The 20,803-nt window shown below is 36.2% G+C and overlaps 1 protein-coding gene across 1 annotated transcript in view; it reads right to left on the bottom strand.

The window, feature by feature from the left end:
• Window positions 1-20,803, bottom strand: part of LOC150100648 (plexin-A4-like) — a 707,214-nt gene that overhangs the window by 338,562 nt on the left and 347,849 nt on the right. Inside the window, 3 exon segments of the mRNA XM_090401991.1 lie at window positions 7,205-7,377; window positions 10,621-10,808; window positions 20,259-20,352. Of these exon segments, the coding sequence (XP_090258117.1) occupies window positions 7,205-7,377; window positions 10,621-10,808; window positions 20,259-20,352 (455 nt within the window).

The raw sequence follows: 20,803 nt of genomic DNA, 5'->3' as shown, positions 1-20,803 counted from the left end.
TGTTTCTCAACAAGCAGTGCAATTAGAGACAATTGGGATAAAAACAGCACTAACTAATGAAGCGCAGGCTCTCTTGAATCCCTATACTAACTACTCAGAAATATGATGAGCACCCCTTTACTTTTTCACCTCAATAAAGGTTGAAATCGGTCTGGGTAGTGGCCCTGCCCATAAAGCATAGCATTATACATGTCTGTAAGGATATTGTTAGTACTTTTTCTTATATTATTTATCTCTCTCTACTTATTTGTTACAATACGTTTGTACTCTAATCGGTTAGATTAACTTCTATTGTTTTATATCTTTCTTTTATCCTACCAGCTTCGCCATTTATGTTGTGACCTTTTCTTATCCTTTGTCTTTACTATCCTCTCGACTCCGTCATTTATGTTATTGCCCTTTTCTTATCTTGTTTGCTATTTCTTTACTTAATTAGTTATTAACCTTTTATCTACCCTTTCTTAACTAATCCAATATTCTATCTTTCTTAAATTCATAACTCGTCTAACACTGTACCTTACTTGTACACATTTATCCCTTATAATTTAAACTCTACAATCAAATATTCTCTCCTTCAGTGCTTTGCAGTTCTATTGGCCTCTATATATCCTAAACAAACAATCTGAAGAAGTTCACCCTATAAGTATTAACACATTTATATTTATGCTGCGCCAGCTAATACCTAGGATTCTTGTTCAGGGTGACCCCTTTAGAGAGTTAATGATTATTTGATCAAGCATAAATTTATCCCCCCCCCCGCTTGTCCTTTTAAAAATAAATGTCTTATAAAAATAACAACAAACCAAGCGGGATAAGCCCTATTCATGGGCTTATCCCGCTTGGTTTGTTGTTATTTTTATGAGCGGTAGTTTTGAATTCATATAATATAGGCAGATCAGGCAAGTACATGAATGAAACATTTTAATGAGCTTTAAGGTGATACACTGTAATATATTTCAAAACAGGATAATATGGTTGCACTCAACTCATATCAAAAGCTCTAATTAACTTGTACTTATCACACATACTAAATCTTAATAACCTTAAATACAATCATAAAATACAATTCATAGATTATCATTAAGCCATTCGGATACACGTGGCTATCAGTGAACACATCAGCACAATTACACTTTTAGTTTAACATAATCTTGTATCTATTCGGCCTCTTGGGCAAACAATTCTTAACACTGTCTCGGACACGTATCTAGTTGTAGGCTACTCTTACAGTTCTTTAAGTTCAGTCCAATTTAAACGTTCACACAGGAAATTCACTCTCTTCTTACAACTGGAATTAGCATTTCAAAAGTCTACATTACCATTTCTGTCCTTGAATTCTTAAAACTTGTTTCCACCTTGTCTAATCATCAAGGCCTTCAAATGTAATCGCTTTGGATGATATCTTCCGTAGATCTGTGCGAGTAGAATCGCTGAGGGAAACATGGGAGGTGGCACGGTAACGTTGCCTTGAATGGACGACTCAATTTAGTCCCTCCGTCATACGACAACATCACAGCTATCCTAGAACACGGACATAGCTTGGCCCAATACGAACGCTGTGACGGACAAACTAAGTGCCTTCCGCGACTGGCCAGGGACTTCCCTCCTACACTGAGCAGGACCACTCTGAGAGATCAGGAACCCAGGAAGAAAAAAGATCTCGAATCTTCATGCAAGGACTTTTTGTTCAATTTTCTCCTCTCGTTAAATCTCGATATTTGCGATATGCGCCAACACGGTCACGTGTGTCCACGTCAATCTCATTAGCTCCCTCTATTAATTTTTCGCACGTGTGTCTGCCTCCTATTCCTGGAAGATGCTTGGGTTTCCCTTTCCGATACTTTCATAATGCAGGATGGTAAAGTGACCGTTGAACCCTGACTCACAGGCTTTACTATTTCAGTGCAAGAGGCTGATTTTTCAAACGGATTTTTAGCTTACATGGATTTCTACTATCAGGCCCACACTTAATACAGATTATATTCAAACACTTTATACAATTTTATACAATTCCTTAAACTTTATATTGACTTGTATTCACAAACAATTTATTTTTTCTATTGCCAACGTTCCATGTTCTCTGCCTGAGTAGAATTAATGTTGTGTCCTGAATATTTTAATATAAACCTTTTTAATGCTTATTCAGGACACAACAATATGTGCATTGCATTATGGGATAAGGTAATTGACTAAATTCATTTAATTATCATCATCAATCATCATCAAATGCCTGATATATACCCTCAAAGGGTATGATAGTACTACATGAAAAATTTACACCATTAATAACTTCCTATTTACAATTTTCCTCCAAATCAGTCTGTTACCTGTCAAGACTACAACATTATCAGATCTTATATTTCTATCGTTTAAGGCACTTTGTACCGTATCAATCCACCTATATCTTGGTCTTCCTCTGGGTCGTTTTCCTGCCAACCTGGCAGAGAACACTTGTTTTGCTATTTTTTCCTCTCCCATTCTATTTAAGTGACCATAGAGATTAGCTCTGCTAAAGCATTCCTGGATGCTGACAATGTCACGTTCTTTCCTAATATCCTCATTTTTAATATGATATTGCCAATGATGCCATCTGTTCACGCCTCTGATCTTTCTCAGGACTCTCATATCTGCGGTCTCTAGTCTTCGGTCAAGTGTTTTACTTCTGACCCAGCTCTCAGATCCATAAGTTAAAACTGGTTTGAACACTGTCTTGTATACAGCTAATTTTGTGTTCTGACTAATTTCTCTTTTATTCCATATGAATTTATTCAATTGACTTCCTACCAAACCAGCTTTGTTGATTCTTTTGTCTATTTCCATATTTAATTTACCATCTTCACATAGCTGAAATGTTTTACTTGTTCTATAGGTTCTCCATTCACAATACAGTTGATATTTTCAATGTTTCTGCCTATTTTCATTGTCTTTTTAATGATGACAGTTATTCATTTTAGTCAGGGAATCATGCAGACTTGTAGTGGATTTATTTAGAAGTATAACATCATCCGCATAAAGCAAAGAGCTGACATTAACATCTCCAATTTTGATATCAGTTTTAATACAACTTTCCTTCATAATGTGATCCATATAAATAATGAATAACAGAGGGGATAATGTACATCCTTGTCTCACACCAGATTTAACATTAAACCAGCTTTCTGTACTTCCTTCAATTCTAACTGCTGACTTACAACTCAAATAAAAACTAAGTATTGATGTGTTGATATAATGCCCAAATCAACACCATATAACTGTAGCGTTCTGAATTGCTTCTCTCTCTCGGCACTTTGTCATATACCTTTTCCAAATCTACAAAACTTAAATACAGATCTTTGTTATATTTCCATGATTTCTCAACTATCTGTCGTAAAGTGAAAATCTGATCCTGAGAGCCTCTATTTGGCCTGAATCCAGCTTGTTCTTCACTAAGCTTCTCTTCCACAATCCTTCTCAACTGTTTTTCAAGTATATTTGCATATATCTTACCAAGAACACTCAGTAATGAAATATCTCTGTAATTCTCACATTCAGTTTTATTTCCCTTTTTATATATGGGTACTATGAGAGCTGTTCTTCAATCATCTGGAATTCGTCCCTCTGTCCAACCCTTCTGAACTATGCATCTTCAGCCACTATAAGACTTTTACCTTCATACTTGAGCATTTCTGGTCAAATATCATCTACTCCTGCTGCCTTTCCCTTTCCACATTTCAGGCTTTTGATGGCTTTTTCTACTTCAAGCATGGATATGTATTCTTGACTGCATCCTTGTTGAGTGGTTTTTGTTTTTTTTACCACTGTGCTGTAATCACTGCTTGTTTTATTTAGCAATTTTTCGAAGTAATTACTCCATACTTCAAGAATATCTTTTTCTCCTGTTTTTATGTCACCTTTATCATCTAATTCCTTTTACAGCACTCTTTCCTACATTTCTGGGCTTCTTCAACAACCTCCAGAATATTTTGCCACCCACCTTCTTGATATTTATTTTCTATGTTCTTGACAAAGTCCTCCCATGACTTTTGTTTAGCCAGTTTTACACAGTGATTAGCTTTCTTACATTTGTCTCTGTATTCTCTAAGAACACAAGCTGACTTATTTGTCGAGAGCTTTTGATACGCTTTTTTCTTTTCCGTCACTGCCTGTTTAACTTCCTGTGTCCATCATGGAGTTCTGATTTTTCTATCCTTACAGACAACATCACCACATGCCTCTGGCTAAATCAATCAGTGTTTTCTTTAGGGCTTGCCACTGAATCTCCAAGGTTTGGTTCCTGTTCTCAAACTCTTTCATTTTTTCTTGAATAATATTTGTGTATTTTAGTCTACAGTTCACATCTTAGAGCTGCTCAACTTTTATTCACTTTAAAACTTTCTTACGTGTTCTTTTCAATATGAAATTCAATTTTATCCTGTTCAAGACTAAATGGTGATCACTTCCAATTTCAAATCCTCTGTACACTCTGGTGTCCTGCACCAGTAGGAAAACATCACTATCAACAATAACATAGTCAATGAGACTTTTCTTATTCTTTGTCTCTTCTCTCCATGTACCATCATTTGTACAAATAAACAAAAATTTCAAATGATGGTACAACATGACAGAATTAACTTAATTATTGAGGAAGATAACATTGGTATTTAAAGAATAATCATATCTAGGATTTTACTTGTGTGCTCAGAATTCAGTATAGAAATCTGATACCACTGGCAGCTTATTTTTACAAATGGCACAGTGGATATGATTTAATGAGAAATTAAACTTATTTAACAAATAAAAGTTACATTTCTACAAATAGTAGCAAAACTTCCACAAATATCTCTTCTTTCCTTCTGGTTTAAAAAAATATCTACCTTGAAATAATATAATAATAAATGAGTCTGTATTCCCATTGTCCAAATATCACCTAGATAACTGTGTAGAAATGCAACATTGTGTTAATAAATAGTATTAAAACCCAGTTTTTATTAGACCAAGAATTCAATACCTTGAATTTTATATCAATACTCAAACTGATGATTAAAATAAAGAACAAAGCTCCTCAGTTTCATAACTGGAATATTTGGAATTCCAACCCAGTTGCCACAAACAGTAAAATTCATTTCTACAAAACCACAAGTCAGGGAATATTTACATATGGTTTTCAAACATGAGACATCACTACTCAACATGCAAATGTACAGAGAGGTTTAGATGTTTGTTGTTATTCATAACAATGCTTCATGATATAAACAACAGAGGAAGATAAATTTATTGAACTTGCCAAGAAATTATATTCTTGATTTAATACTATCCAAGTGTTGGCAAACAAAGTTTGCATGTGAAGTAACTTCATGACTGGGCAACTCATATACAGAGGCTAATGACGAATATAATTTCTTGGCATCTTTAATTTACAGTATAACCAAGTGGAAAAACTTTTAACATCTATCTCTAATCCAGAATATTTTAGTAATAAGGTGTGAAGCTTTTGACTACTTGTATATGGGAATATGACTTCTGCAACCTTCTTCAACCTTGGTATCACTTCTTTGTCTGGATCCTACTGACATGCTTTTTTTGATAAAGTAGTTGCTTTCCCTGAGGTATGAGCGGCTCTGCTCACTAGTGAGGTGAACCTGTCATTGGGCAGAGCCACCGCTGAGGGTTCTTCTCGGCGGCTGGTGAGCCTGTCACTGAGTGGAACTACAGCTGAGTTAAATGATCCTTCAGGTCACTCACTGTTGGGTGTTCTGAGGGGTCACAAGTTTTTGGAGAGGTATCCCTGCACTTAAACATTAAATATAATCAATAGTCTTGGTAGTGACCCTATAATGCACACCACCATTATACACATTTATAAGGATATGTGCTTTGCATTATGGGTATATGAAGGTAAGTGATGTGAAGTCATTAGCCTCTACATACAAGCTGCCCAGTCATGAAGTTACTTCACGCACAAACTTTGTTTGCTTACTTGGATAAAGGATTAAACCAAGAATAAAATTTCTTGGCATCTTTAATTTATGTAAAACAGGTTCAAGGTGAGGGTGCATGCTATCTCCACTGTTATTCATCTATACGGATCATGTTATGAAGGAAAGTGGTATTAAATCTACTATCAAAATTCAGAGATATTAATCTCATAGCTTTATGAAATGTGAAATTCTAAATATGAGGGGGGGGGATGAAAAGTTCTGATAAACACCTAGAACAAAAATGATATCAAAGCAACCGATAACCGCATTTTTTTTGCAGAGGATTGCAAATGATGCAGCAGTGTTGTAACAACGGCTGCATATGTGAACAGAGCTAATCTAAGAGTGTGGTGATTTAAACAAAATTGGATAGGAAATTAAAGCTATACAGGTTAGTTATACTAAAATTGTAGGGAGGGGCACACCCGAAGTACAAAATGTTAGATCCGAGAATATAAGAAATCCGATAAATAATTGATTTGGAAGAAAACTACTGCAAGGAAATTAGCACAACATAAATAAATTTACATTATTACTATCGTTCTGTAAAACCTTAGAAGGTCTGATGCTAAACGATGAAACTGGAATAAACAACTGCTGAAATGTAAATGATTGAGATACCATTTGTTAAAGGAGTAGATTGAATTAGGAACTGATCTGGAAGAAAAACTTAAAAGGATGAGAAAACAACAAATTTAATTTTTTCCCCTAATTTTTGCAAACTAATTAATAATCTGTTGCACCCAGAAGTGAATATATTTTGAGGCAGTTCAGCTGGTATTGACAATGCCCTTTGGTTAGAAAGAAATTGATTCAAATTCTGTGATGTGAAAAACCTTTATATGGGCTTTTCAACTGAAGGTGAATTAAATGAACCATATAGAGAGGGAAGAATTTTTCCTCCCGGAAACACTGTAGCTTGGCTAATATTGACAATGACCTTTGGTTGGACTTGTCTTTAAATTCTGTCTAGGATATAACCTTTATAAGGGTTTCTCAACTGAAGGCAAGTTATCTGGTCTCATATGAAGGTGATAAGGTTCTCGGAAATTCACGTTTTTCATCCTACAATGTAAACAAAGTAATTATCAGAAGCAGTAATCAGGTTTCACAAAAGTTCCTCTACTTGGCCATGACAGGTCATTTAGCCTAACATGCAGGAAAAAAGAGTTTGTGGTAACAATTGACTCAGAGCAAAATTATCCAACACTACAAAAAGAGCTAAATGCTAATAAAATGTAACATACCTACTTGTTTTCAAGTAATCTTTTTTGTGAGGAAGACATTCAGCTATTGTTCGACCATCAGCATCATACACTATTCTCACACCTCCAGCAACATCTTCAAATACCCTGCCCAAATTGATGCCCTCTATAGTAATGTTTGTACCTCCTTCCCATGGACCCGACTCAGGATAGAACTGTTGAAAATATAAAATAAAATAAAGTAAGCAGAATTCTGCAAAAGTGCATACACACACACAGTAGTAAAGATCTATTTAATGATGAAATTTAAATTCCTGACAAAAAATAATTACCTGGATAAATTACATAAATTACAATCAAATAGTTTTGATTTATCATAATGTCAACCATACATACACTTCTTGGAAAGAAGTAAACAGACACCACAATGTGAGGAACAAACAGCCATGGCACCCACCTTAATAAGATTTAGGACTCTGTTCCAGCAATCTTTCCACAAGCATATGACAGTAATCAATGGGAATTTTGGATTATTCTTCCTGTAAGCATGATGGGGTCCTGAAATGTTGTAGGGTGGACATCCCCTGACTTCACCCAACACTCCAGCACATAGCACAGATGCTTAAATAGGTTCAATATCAGGGCCTTGTGGAAGCCAGTCAAATGTGGTGACATGCATGTTTATAAACCATACCATCAGTAGCAGCCTTATGACATACTGCATTGTCTTGCTGAAAGAGACAATGGTCAGTTCTGTAGAAGCACCACAAAGTAGGAAGCATTGCATTGTCAAGAATGATCATATACCTCTTGACATTCAATGTTTGTGGCACCACAAACAGGGGTCTGAGACCAAACCAAGAAAAACAGGAACATACCATCACATCACCACTTCAAAATTTTATAGTTAGGGATATGTACTCTGATAAGAGACATTCACCAGGCATCTGCTGCCCCACACCAATCCATCAGCTTGGTAGAGGGTGAAACCTATTTCCAAGCTTCCATGTCTCACAGTACATGCTCTTTGCACCACTGAAGATGACACTGCATGTTGGTTTGGGTAATGTGGGGCTTGCATATTGCAGTCCTACCATGCAATCCATGTTGTGAGCCTTGATTCTGAATGTTTTTGTGCAGATTCATATTCCAGTTGATGCCAAGAACTCTGTATTCAATGTATCAGGCCAATGAATGGCAGTTTTTACATATTCTTCATAGAATATGTAAAATGTGACCTACCACACACTAGGTGAGTGTGGTGGGTCATCCACTGCAGGTAGCACTTGCAATTAACTTCCTGAGCATCCATCTCAGTATGGTATCATTAATTGTTAATCTGGAATGGCCTAATTTTTCAACAATTTGCTGATCAGATAGTTTGGCAACATGGGATCATATCACAATGTCTCTTTCAAACTCCATCAGTTCCCTTCTCACAGCCATTTCACCTGGACACTTTTGCAATGACTTGGGAGCATTCAATTTATAAATATAATAAATTATATATATAAATTCAATTTATAGTGGCTACAAACATGTGACTCATTACATGGCATGATGCACCTTGCGCATTGTCTGTTGACTTCTTTCCAAGACGTGTACACCATGAATATACTCACAATATTACCTCATAAGGTCATGACTTTGTTAGGTATAATTTCAAAATGAAATATTTTGGGTTTTAAAGTTACATCTTTTCCATAAGGAAAGGATAAGTTAAAAAATTCGGAGAAACTTGAGCTGTCACCATTGATATTTCCAAAGCTTTCAATTGCGTGTGGCATCGAGCCTACTAAAGAAACCGTCATCCTTCGGCCTCCCTGCCAACTTCTGCAATTGGATAGCCATCTTTCTCTTTGATCATTCTCTGCAAGTCAATGGTAGATGGCTCTCTTTGAGCTTTGCCACCAATGCAGAGTGCCTCAAGGCTCTGACCTATCATCTATATACATGACCTACTCCCAACCATTAATCACATCCAGCGTTGCAGACGATAGTACTCTCCCCTCATCCTACTCATTATTTGACAAACCATGTAGTACTCTGACATCCCAGACTACAAGATCATCTACAACTAGTGCCTTAATCACTGATCTACATATTATCCTCCAATGGGACGAGGACAAGCTTGTTATGTTCAGTGTCACCAAAACACAGTCTTGTCTTTTCTCATGCAAAAGAGATCCCAGCTCACCTACCCTTACCCTCAGTAATATACAAATCACCAGGCAAAATCGGATCTCTTTGTTTGGAGTAACATTTACAAAACTTCCAGTCTTTCCTAGAATAAACACATTATCAATATCCTCCTCATCATTCAAAAAAGTTGGCACACTCTTTTGTTCACGAGCCCATTTTACACCCAACCAACTCTTCACTATATACAAATCCCAAATCTGTACATCCTTAGAATATTGTTCACATGTTTAGGGTGGTGCATCTAAAATGATCCTTAAAATACTTGATGCTGTCCAGAGGCATGCAATTGAGCTCTTAGATGAGCACTTTCTCACAAGCACAGCATCTAATTCTATAGGTGCTTCCCTAAGCACTGTTCCAGCGAATCAGCAACCATCATTCCTCTGCTTACTGTTGCACCTCTTAATACATGAGCTGCAGCTGCCCAACATCCCTTTATTTTGCAATTGCAAAGACACCAAACCTGCTACTATTCATCCTATTTTATTCTGCCTGCTTCTGTCCTCTAGAGCAGTCTTCCTCAAGAAGTATTCCCAAACAACTACAACCTACAACTCTTAAAAAACTTCTGTTCTCATTTGTATCTCACATATGGCACTGATGTGCCTATAGGTCCCTCGACCTATAGGCACATCAGTGCCTATAGGTCGAGGGACCTATAGGCACTCGGACCTATAGGTCCCTCGACCTCTCATGTATGGGATCAATATATATATATATATATATACACACACACGAAAGTGTTTTGTGGGAAAGTTGCATAAGGCATTATGTGAAATGCTACATTTTTTTTTTTTTTTTGCAGTTGCAGTCTATTATTTATATCTGCTGTTTACAATATGTGCATGCATATCGATGAGAGTACAAGTACATACATATAGAGGTTACACGCATCTTCGTTTCACTATATTGTGTGTGTGTGTGTGTGTGTGTGTGTGTGTGTGTGTGTGTACAAGTGCAATGAAATTTTGATAAAATTCTAATACAGTATTATTGTTTCATAAATTCTGTACTATTTATGTTGCTTTGTTTATATTACATTTATGTATATTTATTTACTTATATATTTTTCTTTTTCCCACAAAGTTCTATACTATATGTACTGTACTGTGCTAGAGTATGAATCAAAGGGATCAAATGATCCATCCAAGATTCATGTATGCATACACACAGTACATAAATGTTCTGAGAGAATATGTTGCATAAGGCATTATGGGAAATCTTTTTTTTTTTTTTTTAAATACTACTTTACTTACAGTTACAATCTTTGGATCTGGACAGGTCTGTGTTCTATCAAGCCACAATGTTGGATTTCCACTGCCGCACTGATCATGTACTTGACAAGTGTATGGAAAATCTTGACACCAACCACAAGCATACTTTTCTGGTAATTCAAGGCAGATTCCACAGTTAGGAGCCATGCCTTGACAGCGATACACTAAAACTGCAATATAATAAAATTGAAAACAATAATCATGAACTACCATTACTATAATTTGAAGGGAATGCCTGGTTTAATGATGAAATAATTTTAGTCTTTCAGATTTGTCTTCTTTATAGTATTTGAAATGAAAAAAAAAAAAAAAATTTAAATGCAGAATGAATCTACAAAAAAAAAACATAAGATTTTAATTTTATAACAAAAGATTAAAAATACAATTTCCTTCTTTGAAAATAACCTTTTTATTCATTTATATATTTCTGAATGATATTTCAGTAAAGAACCAAAATCATGAATGCAAAAAGCAATAAAACGATATGACCTATATCTTGCAGTCAAACACCTAGATGGTGATGTGATTGAATAAACAACAAACACCAAAGACATCAAGTTCATATCACATCCAAGACAAGAAGACTTATGCAAGATTCAACTGCAGAAAACCTTACTTTTTAAAAATCAACCTCTTGCTAAAAAGAGAGCACAATGCATACAAGTGACAGGCAATATATAAAATGTGTCACATACTGTTCCAAAATAAAATGTGATTAACCTCGGATTAATGACTTTCTGAATGCAGTGTGGTTCTTTGGGGTATTTGTTTAGGATTTTTGTTTTATTACTTCAGAAGTTTGATATATATATAAAAAAAAAATGAAATGGTTTTTTGTGCACTGTTCAACTTTTTGGTTGTGAATGGATTAAGCAGTCTAGAAATTTATAATACTGAATTGGGTTTCAGGCTACACATGAGTGGTCAATTCATTTAGCACTCCAGTAAAACAGGAATAGTGTCATAAAATGGCACAAAAACCCAGAAGAATCAAGCAGCTAAGTTGAGAACAAGAAGGTTTGTCATACTGATGAGAAACTTGAAAAAGGAATTAACCTCTGCAATCACAAAATTAAAGCAGATTATCAGAAAATGCTGGAAATACAAAAAAGTTGAGAAGCATTTAAAGGATCACAGAAAGAACAAGAAAGTTAAGCAGCAAAATGAGAAACAGCAAAGCAATGAATCATGTAAGCAAATTGATTATAAAAAGGATATTATTTAGTATACTGATCCCATCATATTACAATTTAAATACTAAAGTTAATTTTATTTCAAAGGACAGTTGTGTCCACAAATCTGTTACAATGAATACGGTATAATGTTCAATGATAACGACACAAACTGGATGTAATTTTGAGATTATGACAGCCAACTTAAAGCATAGTAAGAAACTTGAATGTAAACCCTATCTGACAAGTTAATTTTTACTCACTGGTTGATTTTGGTATTGTCCAAGTGAGGCTTTATCAAGGACTTGTAAAGAGGCAAAATGAAATCCTTATCTTTACATGTCAAAGTTTGTTTCAGCATTGCAATTATCTTTTGAGTTGTATTTACAATCTTTGTTATATGGCCCCTGAAATACAACTTTCTATCTACTAACACTCCAAGATCCCCAGCCTGATCAGTTATTTCTAGCATATTGAGACATATAAACTACTCAGAGGTTGTTAACAAGTGACATGGTAGAGATTTTTTTCATAGCATAGGATGGAATGGGGGGGTTAGAAGAGGCCACTGCTGTAAACTGCATAAGGAGTGAACACGGCATTCGATATCTAATCACGCCAAAGTGCACGACTTTACATTTACTAACATCCATTTTCCCATGTCCACAATTCCAGCCTATTCAAATCATTCTGCAAGTCCTGCATATCAGCCACATTCCTAATTACCCTACCTATCTATGCACCATCAGCAAATAGCTATAGGTAGCATTTCAAATCCTTCCCAATGTCATTAATGTACAGACTGAATAACAGTAGAGCAAAGACTAATCCTTGTGGTATATATCACTGGTTACCTTAAATCTTGAAGACTCGCATCTATCACTTTTTGATATCTGTCAGTCAATCATTTTCTTATCCAGACTAATGTTTTATAATCCAGTCACACAGGGGTGGCTCGTGCATAGGCACTGCGAATTTTTTTATAAATATATATTTTTTTTATCGATATATATATATATATATATACAGGGTGTTCGGGATAAATTTGACATATTTATAATTAATTATATTTTTCCGTAAGTTACATGTATTAACACACACTTCTCTTCATTTAAAAGTTTGGACCCTTCTTCATTCATATACAAGATGTCAGAAAGGATGGATAGCTGGAACCCACCTGAATCATGGAAGAGAATAACTTGTATCATGATGATTCGTGCCCGCCATCAAAATAAGGATATTACGACTGCTGCCCAATGCTCCCTGAATACAGTAAAAACAATCAGGCATGAACTAGAGACTTGCAATGGTGACTACGAGGATGTAGCAAGAAGAAAGATCCCTAGCAGACGATCTGATTGCGTTCGTACAGCAGAATTCCTCGCAAATCTGCAGGAACAGGTGTTGAAGAACCCTGGCATTGGAATTCGGGCTTTGTTCGTGGAGTTGCTAACTGTAGTCAAGCCCTGGATAACAAGGGTAGCCAATGGTAGGCCGTATGTATGGCAGCAGGATTCGGCCCCTTGCCACACCTCTGGGAAAAGTCAAAAATGGTTGTCTGAAAATTTCTACGACTTCACCAGTCCAAATGTTTGGCCTCCAAACTCCCCAGACCTTAACCCCATGGATTATTTTGTATGGGGCGCAGTTGAAAAAGACACCAATCGCACTTCCAGTAATACAAAAGCCCAGTTAATGGATAAAATTAAAACAGTTTTTGCGGCCCTTCCCAGGGAGACTGTAGCATCAGCTTGTTCGAGGTTCCGAAGCAGAATTGAAGCTGTGATCGATGCTAATGGTGGTTATTTTGAGTAAATCTTGTTGATAGTATTGTAATTAACTCTGCCTGTAATGTTTTTTTGTCAATTCATTAAATTTAATAGATACAAAGAAGATTTTCTTTTTCCTTACGAAATGTCAAATTTATCCCGAACACCCTGTATATATATATATATATAATAAAAGTAAGAAAACTTTAATATAACACTAGTTTCGTCGGAAACTAGTCGTGTTATATTAAAGTTTTCTTACCTTTCTGGGTGTTCATAGTCAGTATAATTATTAATTTTCATATATATATATATATATATATATATATATATATATATATATATATATATATATAGAGAGAGAGAGAGAGAGAGAGAGAAATACCATGGAAAGCCTAAGCTTATATTAAGCCTACGTAGCTCCATTGGTTTAGGCAAGTCCTTTGGTTGAAAAGACCCGGGTGCCCTTAAAGCCCTTTTTATAATACTCTAATACGCAAGATTTCTGCTTTTACCGTAGTTTGTTTAACATACCTGGAATTAGCAAGAAGCTCTGAGTAGTTTTATTACAGTGATTGTTGTGTTTATAATATAATACTCTTAGTTGTCTGAAATCTGGTTATCCGATACATGGTTTTTGGCTATTTTGTAATTAGCATCAATGTATTGTTTCCTAACTGATAGTGGCGTAGATGTTTGGCTGTATGTTCTGCCCCTGAGGTAATAAAGCTGGCAACGTCTCTTTGTTCCCAGAAGGGTTATAAGTAATAGTGTAGATGTGGTAGTCCTGCAGGAGGATTTGAATAAGCTAGACAGATGGGCAAATGAATGGGGGGGGGGGGGTGTCAGTTTAATGCAGCAAAATGTAAGGTCTTGAGGTTTGGGACACATCGATGGGATGCTGCATACTTTATTGGAGGAGCTATACTGGAGGCAGTAGGGGAGACAAGAGATCTGGGGTTGATGATTGATAGAAACTTGAAATTCAGGGGACATATTGCAAAGGTGGTGAAGGTAACACAGAGGATTACTGCAATAATGAGAAGGATGCTGACCTGAAGAGATAAAAGAGTTAAGTTATCATTCCGTTGTACAAGACCCTGATCAGACCACACTTAGACTATTGTTCTCAAATTTGGTCCCCAGGATTTGAAGGGGATAAATTAACTGTGGAAAGGGTACAAAGGCAGATAATAAAGACAATTTCAGGACTGTACAATGTTAGTTATGAGGATCGACTGAGGGTAGGCGGATAATAAAGACAGTTTCAGGACTGTACAATGTTAGTTATGAGGATCGACTGAGGGAATGTGACTGCAGAGTTTGGTGATAGAAGGAGAGGTGATATGATTGAGACTTTTAAACTGTTGAGAGGTGGTTACAGTCTTGACACTGGGGAGTTCTTTCGCTTGGTTGAACAGCGCAAAGGAGTGATGACAAGGGGCCATCCCTGGAAGTTACGAAAGGAAACTGTGTGCAAGAGGATGAGGAGTGGTTTCTTCGTGTGGAGGGTGGTTGAACCGTGGAATGCATTGCCCGATCGATTGGTGAGAGCGAGAATGGTCAATGAGTTTAAAGAGTAGTATGATAGACTGTGTTTTCTAGGAGGGACCTCCCACGACGAGTCTTTTGACTCCTTGAAGGCCTGAAAAATAATAAAAAAATAATAATTTATATTTGCCTGTAATATTTAATTTTATCATCAACAATCCTATACAATTCTCTTATTTTTGTATAAAAATCCATCTTGTAGCACTTAGGAGGGCAAAGGATGCTAGCAGAACTGTGTTTACCACAGTGTCATATTGCTACACATGCAAGCATATGCACGTCATAGTGTTAAATTGTGAATGAAACTATGTTGTGTAATTTTTTTTTTTTCATTCAAATTTAACATCGCTTATTTTGTATTAATCATGATTTGTATAAAAATTGTTTATTATTCCTTAATTTAGGATTACTATTTAAATATTTATTCTAAACTTAACCTACTATTAATTTATTAAGCAATAATATGTGCAGAATTTATAATAACTAAAATATATAAGATGTAACGAAAAGTATTATTATAATTAATTCTATACGTAATGAAAAAACTGATTAAGTAGCTCAAATATTCTGTTTATTCTTATTTGTGAAAATTTAACGTTATGTAATCACTCATGTAGTAGTAGAGCATTGTATTACATTAGCGAAATGTTTGCGTTCATTTGTTGTCATGGAGACGCATGAAATAAACAAGCCCGAGTCGAAGAGAGTGTGACCTTCGGACTGAAAGGAGAAGAAAAATAATATAAGATTTTTAATTAGAGAGAAGAGAGGAAGTTTTTGCGGAGCGGAAAGGAAGGTAGGATACAAGCAAAGGAGGTGGAAGAAAATTATAAGTTCTCTAGGGCAGAAATTCATGAGAATAGTGTTTAGAAGTGAGCCAAACATAGTGAACCATACACTTAGCTGCAAGTGAAGTCAGCTGTGTTGTAAAGGAAAATTAATGCCGTAACCGGATAAATAAAGAACTGGACATTCAATGAAAATTCTGATTAGTTCCAGTTAGTCTAGGATTACGTCTTAATTCTATGTTGCCCTGAGAAGAATTATATTGAAATTAGCTAGTTTGAGAAAAGTAAACAAGGAGAATTATCAGTGCCTTATTGATGTTTTTTTTTTTTTAGAGTAGTGAAGCGCGATTAACAGTAGTTCAGTTAAATTGTTGGCGAATTTTTATTAATGTGTTCCGCTAACGTAAATAAGTTAATTCATAAGTGTGCTCACAATTAATTGATGTATTGAAGATAGTATCTGGTAAGAGTAGTCATACTTGTTTGTTTATTCTAACATTAACATATTTTCGAAGTTCAAAGTCCGGAATAAGATTGCTTGGAATATTGTCTACCTTGATTAGTGCTTCCTGTGAATTTTAAACATTAAGTACAGCTGATAGATATGTGGAGACTGTTTAATTAAGAAGTTTCGTTTTATTAACTTGAGTTAAGAAAGCTTGTGATTTTGAAACTGTGAATTGTATGTGAAAGTTTAGAACATTGAATTGGCATAAGTGACTTAGCAAGATGTATTAAGTTGATTGTATTGTTTCATTTTAAAGCAGAATTCTTGTATTTGTTATATATATCATATATTAAATGTTTTATTTTGTTAATCTAAATATTGTGTTTGCCTGAATTGCTTTTTATTGCACCGTTCATAAATATTTGAATCTTGCAGGAACCCCGAGTGGAATAGTAAATAATTCGGCCTAAATAAATGATTGAGACTGCTAACTTAATTAAAAATTGATCTTACTATTTTATATAGACTAATCTAAAAATAGGGAGGCGCAGTATAATTATAAATTTCCTAACCAATTTGGATCGGTGATCAATTTGCAATTAGTTGTTATATTGATAAGAGTGACTTGAACCAAGATGGCGGATTTAGAACATAACATGAAAATAGAACGTCACGACAATAGTGAGCTGCGAGCTATTAGTGCAATACGGCACTGTCCATTGTGCAGTTCCACTGTTGTTTACATGCAGTTTGCACCAGTAGTAGAGTGTTCGCAGTGCTTATCGTGTTTACTCAGTCTCTTTAAATATTTGGACATTACAATGCTGTTCATTGCAAAGTAGAGATTCTCTGTCAATCCATTTCTGAAGGCAAGGCCTAACCAATTTTTCCAAAATATTTACTACCACTCCCGAGATACTAATTGATCGATCGCTGGATACATCGGTCTTTGCACCACCCTTTTGCATTGGAATTATCATACATTCTTTTCACTGTTGTGGAATCTTCCCTGTTCCGAGACTCTTATAAAGCCTTGTCAAAGGAATAGCCAGTTCAGCTGAACACTCTTTTAGCACCCATGGTGATCTCCAATCACCTCTATTGCCGAATTCTTATTCTGTTTGTGCAACAGCTCTAATACCTCCTCATACACCTGAGTTTCTTCATCCAGTGAAGAGGTAGCAGTAAGATGAATGTTGCATACACCAGGTTGATAGCTTTTAACAAAATGGACACTTATTAGTGAACAACCTCTTCTGCATCTGTCACCCTCATACCATCTGCACTTGGTAGAGTTATTTTATCATTCAATCTTTCTTTTACTAGAGGCATAACGATAAAATTTTTTGGAGTTGTCTTTAGCTTGTCGAGCCAGTTTCTTTTCATACTCACACTTACACTCAGCTTTCCACACAAGAGTTGTGACTCTGGCCTGCTGCTTATATAAATTTCATAATGGACATCATTCTTATGCACACAGTATTCCTTCCACAACATTATTTTCTTACGAATCTTTTGTTTGATAAGATTACACATCCATTTGACTTCTATCTATTTATTCTTCAAACTCCCAGGACACCTTCTGATATTGCATATTTTTAAATGCTTCCCATGCACTGTTGATATTTTCCCTATCCAGGAACCGATACTACTTCGTTGAATCCAGTATACTCCTCCAGTTGGTCATAATTTCCTGCTTTGTAGTTCAGCATGTAACCTTTTCTGGAATGGCAATAGATCTGATGTAGTCTTAAATTATAACAGCTCTGAGGCTCTTAATATCTTCCTATCACATCTTAATAACCAGCACTCCAGAATCCAGTTTATCTTGAAAAACAAGTCTTCTTTCCAGATGATTTGATTACATGCCAACACGATGGATCTTTGGTATTTGCATTTACAGAGAATTCCCCCCCCCCCCCCCCCAATGCACCCAGAGACAGAAATTTGTCTGTTTCTGGGTACACTGGGAAAAGTCCACTATCAATCCACCAACTACAACGAACTGCAACTACACCAACGGCATCTACCACCACTAGTATTTTCAGAAATAATCACAAACATCCATGCCCAGGGCAGGATTTGAACCTGCAGCCTTTTGGCTGGAGAGCGGATATGCTAACCTCTCAGCCAACCAGGCTGGCATGCGTCTGGAGAATCTGTTGTGATACAGCAATGACAAAGGTGAGGATTTTCTCACAAACCTAACTATAGGAGACAAAACATGGGTTCATCACTTTACTCCAGAGAGCAAACAAGACTCCATGAGTGCATCTGGAAACATCCACAATTTCCTGTGTGCAAAAAATTCAGAACTGTATCCATGGTCCAAAAAGTCATGGTCACAGTGCTCTGGGCATGCTCCACACACCACTCATGAGCAGTTGTGCTATAATCATTTGGAAATTCTGTCACATTCTCCCCCCCCCCCCCCCCCCCCCCACAGGCACAGAGACCAGACTTAGCATCTTCAGACTTCCATTTGTTCAGTCCCTTCAAGAAACACCTTTCTGGAAGGTATTTCACTATGGATGAGGAAGTTCATCAGACAACAGAATGTTGGTTACTGGATATGAGCACAGACTTCTTCAGTACTGGTATTGATACACTGATCATTTGGACAAGTGCATCAATAAATTTGAAAACTTTATAAAGACGTAGTGCATTGTTCACTTATTTTTTGGTATATAATTTCAACTTCCTAGAGAGAAAAAAAAAAGTGTTACCTTACTTTCCAGGAAACCTCCCACAATATCAATCAGGCATCCACTCCACGACAGACCAGGACCACATTACATGTGGTCCTGGTCTGTCGTGGAGTGGACATCCCTTGATCTCACCTGATGCTCCAGTTCAGCCCTGAGATGTTCAATAGGGTTGAGATCAGGACTTTGTGGAGGCCAGTCAAGTGTGGTGGCCACAAACCACAAACCAGGCCATTATAACACAGTGCATTGTCTTGCTGAAAGAGACAATGGTCAGTTTCACAGAAAAAAAGGAAGCATTTCATTGGCCAGAATGTTCAGATACCTCTCTGAATTCAATGTTTGTAGCACCACAAACAGAGATCTAAGGCCAAACCAGGACCATACCATCACACCGCCACCTCTGAATCTCAGAGTTGGGATTACATACTCTGGTAAGAGACATTCACCAGGCATCCACTACACCCACACCCATCCATCTGCTTGGTAGAAGGTGTAGTATGATTTGTTGTTCCATAACATAGCTGGCCAAGCTTCCATGTCCCACTGCACAAGCTTTTTGCACCACTGAAGATGACACTGCATGTTGGTTTAGTAATGTGGGATATGCATAGTGCAATACTGCCATGGAAATCCATGTTATGCACCTCAGTTCTGAATGTTTTTGTGCAGATTTGTGTTCCAGTCGATGCCCCAAACTCCACATTAAATGTCTCAGGCCAACGAATGGCGGTTTTTGCATATTATCCTTTGTAGCACCCTACAGTCACATTTAGTGAGTCATTCACTGTGGGTAGCACTTGCAATTGACTCTGTGCTTCCATCTCAGTATTGTATCAATGATTGTTGATCTGGGATGGTCCAGTTTGTAACAGTTTGCCAATCTGATATGCATCCTATCACATTGCCTCTTTAAAACTGTCAGTTCCCTTCTTACATCCATTTCATTAATAGGACACAATTGCACTGACTTGGGAGCATCATACTCTAATTTGTACCAGCTACAAACACGCGACTCGTTACATGGCACGATATGCACCATGCCGATGGGACTGTCCATTGACTTCTTTTCAAGTAGTGTATATTACACAGATGGTGTAGGAGTTCAAATTATTCTGGAATACAAATTTGGAATCAACAAAATCAGATGACAGTTATTTATGCAAGCATTAAAAACATTATCTTACCATGAATATTTTCAGGATTATCAAGGGGTTTACTTCCATCCCAAATCACAGCAAATGCAGCAGTAATGTTTGGAGCTTGTGTTCCATAAGAGAACTATACAAATAAATCATTAAACATTTATTAATATGAAAAATGGGAATATAAAATTTCATAATACAAGAGTTTATTATAATAGTATTTTATAAGTATACAGAAAAGTAGCATCTATAAGTACAAATAATGGTGAATGTAGTTCATATGCTAATGAATGGTGATTATGTCACTTATATAAATAGATATACTTACAAATCAACTGATAAACATATATATAAACTGACAAACAGATATACTGAGGGATGAGGTTGTAAAATGCAGGAAAGCACCTGAAGAACCATTAAAACCATGGGAATGAATGATTTGATCACTGGAGAGATGCTGAAACAGGTCTGTGAGGTGATGATAAATTAACTACACTGGTTGTGTAGCACTGCATGGGACAAAGAAATAGCAAAAGAATAGACAGGCTCAATTCTAATCAGATTTAGAATCAATTCTAAACTGACAA

Source organism: Typopeltis vanoorti, chromosome 12 (genome assembly GCF_054136105.1).
Source record: "Typopeltis vanoorti isolate ZY-2024b chromosome 12, IOZ_Tvanoo_1.0, whole genome shotgun sequence".
NCBI lineage: Eukaryota > Metazoa > Arthropoda > Arachnida > Uropygi > Thelyphonidae > Typopeltis > Typopeltis vanoorti.
This window is presented reverse-complemented; position numbering and strand designations above follow the sequence as displayed.